This window comes from Penaeus vannamei, chromosome 8 (genome assembly GCF_042767895.1).
Source record: "Penaeus vannamei isolate JL-2024 chromosome 8, ASM4276789v1, whole genome shotgun sequence".
Taxonomy (NCBI): Eukaryota; Metazoa; Arthropoda; class Malacostraca; order Decapoda; family Penaeidae; genus Penaeus; species Penaeus vannamei.
Window position 1 is genome coordinate 46,559,358 of NC_091556.1, and position 5,000 is coordinate 46,564,357.

At 40.7% G+C, this 5,000-nt stretch overlaps 1 protein-coding gene across 1 annotated transcript in view; it reads left to right on the forward strand.

Moving 5' to 3' along the window:
• arr (low-density lipoprotein receptor-related protein 6) overlaps window positions 1–3,571 on the forward strand; it is a 28,216-nt gene extending 24,645 nt beyond the window's left edge. The window contains exons 23-24 of the mRNA XM_070124132.1: window positions 1–58; window positions 1,108–3,571. The exon at window positions 1–58 is cut by the window's left edge and continues 46 nt beyond it. Of these exons, the coding sequence (XP_069980233.1) occupies window positions 1–58; window positions 1,108–2,114 (1,065 nt within the window). The 3' untranslated portion in view covers window positions 2,115–3,571. The remainder of the gene's footprint in view (window positions 59–1,107) is intronic.
• The last annotated feature ends 1,429 nt before the right edge of the window (window positions 3,572–5,000 follow it).

A 5,000-nucleotide genomic window follows, 5' to 3' on the forward strand; every position in this document is an offset into this window, starting at 1 on the left:
TGTCCTCCACGTATGTGCCAGAGTAACCAGTTTCAGTGCCACAATGGCCAGTGTATTGGTGAGTGACTGGATCTTAATTTTAATTTGTTTGGGCAATTGCGGGTGGTGAGAATTGTATTCTGTGTGTAGTGAAATAAATGGGCTGATTGATTAACTCCTTGAATCTGGTTGCAATCCCATGGGTCAAAGTACGCTTTAGGCTTATGTAAGTGCTGCTCTGCTGGGTGTGCAGTGATAAGACTCTGTGCCTCTCCTTTGCAAAGTTTTTTTCCTTAAGCATTTTTAGCTTTATTGCTATTTTCCAATATCTATATTTGTCTTTCAATTTGCTCTCTCCAGATGGTATTAGACTTTTTTCCTTGCACAGACTCTGTATCATTTCTCTACATAGTAAATAACTCAGTGCAAGAAAAGAAAGTAACTGTTATTTGTCATATGTTTTATATTTTCGTAATGTTCAATTTTCTATAAGACAACCTGCTAGGAATAGGATGCTGATCATGTAAATGGAAGCCAGCGCTCTTACTCTCATGGCTTACGGAAATATTCCACACAAGTCTATTGATGGGGATAATGCAAAAGGCCCCTTCTAAATACCAGATGCGTCTAATCACCCTCCAAGAGGTTTATGTACTGGTGGCAAGCCTTTTCATTCACCCTGGCCTTAGCTCATGATGACAGGTTTGTGTCACCCGGCCCACGGCCATTTTTATACATGAGAGGATGTTCACGTCACCTGCCCTTCAAGCCAATTTTTTTTTATAATGTGATGGACATGTCACCCAGATTGAAGAGGTTAAATGTCTCCAATCCTGTAAAATAAGTTTTACACGGGATAAAATAATGGAACTGGTATTAAAGTGAACTTCAACATTGATACCACTATATTTTAATTCTGATATATTTGCACACAGCAACTTTAGTTAACTTTAGTTTTGGCATTGAAGAAAATATTTTGGTTGAAGAGTTTTAGACACATTTTTCTGCTATTTCTCCATGTTAGTTGTCATAAGACTCTTTAATCTTTGTTTAATCCATCAGTATTCTTGAATCATAGCATCCACTCTTTGATTTTTATGGTGCACTAAGAATTAAATTTTCTTTCAGACAAATCCATGATCTGTGACGGGAAATCTCAGTGTGATGATGACAGTGATGAGGAACGCTGCTGTGGGGATGGGCAAGTGTTATGTGGGTCAACAGGCCAGTGTGTGGACACCCTAACACACTGTCAGGGTAGCCGGCTGTGCCCCGACAACCCTGATCATGCTTTTTGCTCCACCCTGGTCACAACGACAGATGTGCCTGGAGCAGTCAGCAAGGCCCCCTACATTGTAGGAGTTGTGGCATCAGTTGTGGTTCTATTCTGTGTCGCAGCACTTGTGGTCTACTACCGGCGGCGGCCATCCCTTTTGGATGACCATGAGTTGGAACCACAACCAAAGACTTCCCAACCACGTCGCTATGAGCTGGTGGTTACAGCTTGGGGCAAATCCTACTCAGCTGTGCAGGGGGAGCCCCCGCCTGGCGAGCCACACCCTGGCATGAGCATGGGTGGCCCCTCAGGCCATGGCATGTGCATAGGCATAATCAACCCAGGCGCGGCTATGCGGGGAATCCTAGATCCTGCACCTGTAACAGGAGCCTCGTCATCTTCCTCCTCCATGACCCACTATCCAAGAGAGACTTTGAATCCTCCTCCTACACCTGTAGCTGAGAACAGAGGCAGGTGTCAGGAGCCACACTGTTGCTACAATGCGCACCATGCCCCACCTTCCACCCTCCATTCCTACCGCCATTATAAGACCCGCAACCGCCCTCCTCCCCCCACCCCATGCTCCACAGATGTTTGTGATTCTGATGTATACTCCTCAGCTATGTCTCCTCGTGGAACGCACTGCTACACTCCCGGTTTCACCACGTATTATTCCTCTCCTCCCATGACTGACTATGACTCAGACCCACATCCCCCTCCCCCCACTCCACAGACGCAGTACATGTGTGACCTGACCTCATGCCACCCAACTTCCTGCCCTCCGTCGCCCTCTACAGAAAGGTCATATTGCACTCGTGCTCCATGCCCTCCCCCGCCATCTCCTATTGCATCTGATTGAAGCACCTCTGCTTTACTCTGTGTATTTTGTATATAGAACCTGCTTCACAGTCACTGTTAAAACAGTTTATATTGTTGTTATACCATGTTTAATGTCCTCAATTAATTTCTATTGCAGCTGTTACCTTCATGCAGGTGGGCTTGTATAACAAGCCACCTGTTTGATTGACTGAGTCAGGGAGCATAAACTGTAATTCTTAATTGTAATTAATTCATTTAGTAAGTACATGAAAGTACAAAGCAAATAACATTTGTAGTTCAGTTACTTCAACTTGCCTTGTGAATGTGATACTTGACATCCTCCTGTTTTTTCAGATGGCTTGTCAAATCTCAACATTAAAGTAAAAAAAGAAAAAAAAGATAAAGAGGTAATTAATAAAAAGTCATATGTGCAAACTATTGGCATGGCAGGGAAGGTGTTCATTCAGGTTGAAATGCCAATGTAGGTTTTCTTTCCTTCTGCGTACGCACGCACGCACACGCACACACACACACACACACACACACACACACACACACACACACACACACACACACACACACACACACACACACACACACACACACTCTCTCTCTCTCTCTCTCTCTCTCTCTCTCTCTCTCTCTCTCTCTCTCTCTCTCTCTCTCTCTCTCTCTCTCTCTCTCTCTCTCTCTCTCTCAAACATGTTCACACATGCACACAAACTGAAATACACCCACAATCAAACACACTTTTTAAATCTTTTTTAAATGGAATCACTTGTATAGAAACCCTTCCCTGCTTTAGGGTCATGTTTTTTTTAGCTGTGGACGGTGTAAATGTAGGCTGTTGCCGAACTGTAAACACGTAGTTTTTAAATTCTTGGTTTTTGAAAACAAAATATCAAAATATCTGAGGTTTACTTTCAACCCTTTCGTGCTGGGTGTTCTCATGTTATGTCATGGCAAAAATTTCACTGATGCCAGGTGATGTCTAATCACATAATGGACCTAGGTACCGACAGCTGGGACGACCCCTCAGGAACCAGCTGTGTGCCAGACAGTAGTCCAGGTGTAGAGCAGTGTGTACTAACACATACTGGCCTCATTAAACTTTAGTCAAAATCTTACCTGTTGCAAATGGGTTGAGAGTAAACACTTTTTTTTTTTTTTTTTGCTCCTCTGTCTTTTTTTTCTGTTTTTAAGATCATTTTGAGAGTAAACCTCTATTTTTTTCTATTCTTAGAAGTCGAGCATGCAAAACCCTTGAGACTGATCATGGCCATAGTTTTAAAATACTGACCAAAAATACTTGCATGGTGCACATATTTTCCAGCAATGTTTTTGTATCCAATCCCTTTGCTCACTTTTGTAAGACGAACCGCAAGTGTCTTATATTTTGTAGCTCTTTTTTTCCTTGAATACAATTTTTAATCCTTGTAAGAAAAAAAAGAAAAAAAAGAAAAATAGATAAGTGAATTTTAGAAAAGCATGGCTGGAGTGCATTATTATTTTAACATGTATAATTTCCAAATGTTTATAGTTTTCCTCTTTTTTATAAACTGATGAATGGGCATGTGATCCCTAGTCAGATGTGGTCGTGGAGGAAGAAAATAGCGCATTCTGCTCCATTCTGGTGTGTGTGTGTCTTGGTGATTTTACTTTGATTTTTACTCCCCCCTCCTCCCTCCCCCTATTTTTTCCCTTTCTGTATGGCTGTGTAATCGTAAAGTTAGACAAAGGAGGAAAAAAAATGCAATATTTTTTATGAGCTGACTGCATTCTAAAAGAAAAGAAAAATTGCTTGATATGTAAAGTAGAGTGAATGGTTAGGCAATATTGCAGGACTGTTTGTATTTGCAAAATTTCCCTTTTGCAGAGTTGAAACCTAGGTGGAATGTGGAATTTGAATCTGAATTTTTTGTGGGCGATTGAACAAAAATCTGAGTGATTCTAAGTATTAAAAGTGTTCTTACTTCACTGGCATACTTTTATAAACTTTGATTCTTTTGTAACGTGTCAGTGTGAAAAACATTGAAATACATGCATCAGAGGGTGTTTTGTCTCTTATAAAACAAACAGTAGAGTAGCATGTACCATACATACAGACAAGCCTAACTTCCCTCTGGAATATAAATAAACATGAATTTATGTTGAAGGGAGTGGGCCTCTGAGTCCATGATGGTTGAGTTCTTGCTCACGTGTACACGCCACCTGACTGCCTGCCTTAGAACAAGACATACATTTATACACAGCCATAATATGCCACTACCTTTATGAATGTGATAATAGTAAGGTAGAAATTATTTAGTGCAGTGAAGAGAAAGTAAGATCACTTATCAGATTGCACTTACAAATTCCACAGTAACTGTTTGACCACCTTAGGTTTCCACTCTTAATGGGGGTTTTGATATCAGCACAGCAAATTTGAGCATTGGATATAATTGTAATTGAAGAATAGATCCACCCTTTTTGAGACTAAATATGATCACCTTGATAAAGCAGATGTTTTCTTTCTGCCTCATCTGCTCCATTTTCCTTGATTGCATTATTTTCATCTTAAGTAATGCAATTGTTCGCAACTCTGCCGGAAGGAAAGAGAATTTTTTCCATGTTCTTGCCTGTCGGTCTACCTCACGTGCATTCCAAAGCATAATGACACATGGATGCATTCATCAAGTTTATATGTATTTAGTTTCTGGTTAGACGCAAAGAAGTAGAGATGGATGTTTTTTTGTTTTAATTTTGAAGAGGAAGTGTTTTCAGGATTGTTAACACATTGTTTGGGATGTTTGTCGTTATTGTTATTGTCTCTATTTTTTATTACTCATAGTCATCTATATCATCAATGTCATTACCATCTTGTCAGCCAAACATTCAACATTTTCCCCCTTTCTTGGTCCTATGATCACCAGACGGCCATCCTTTC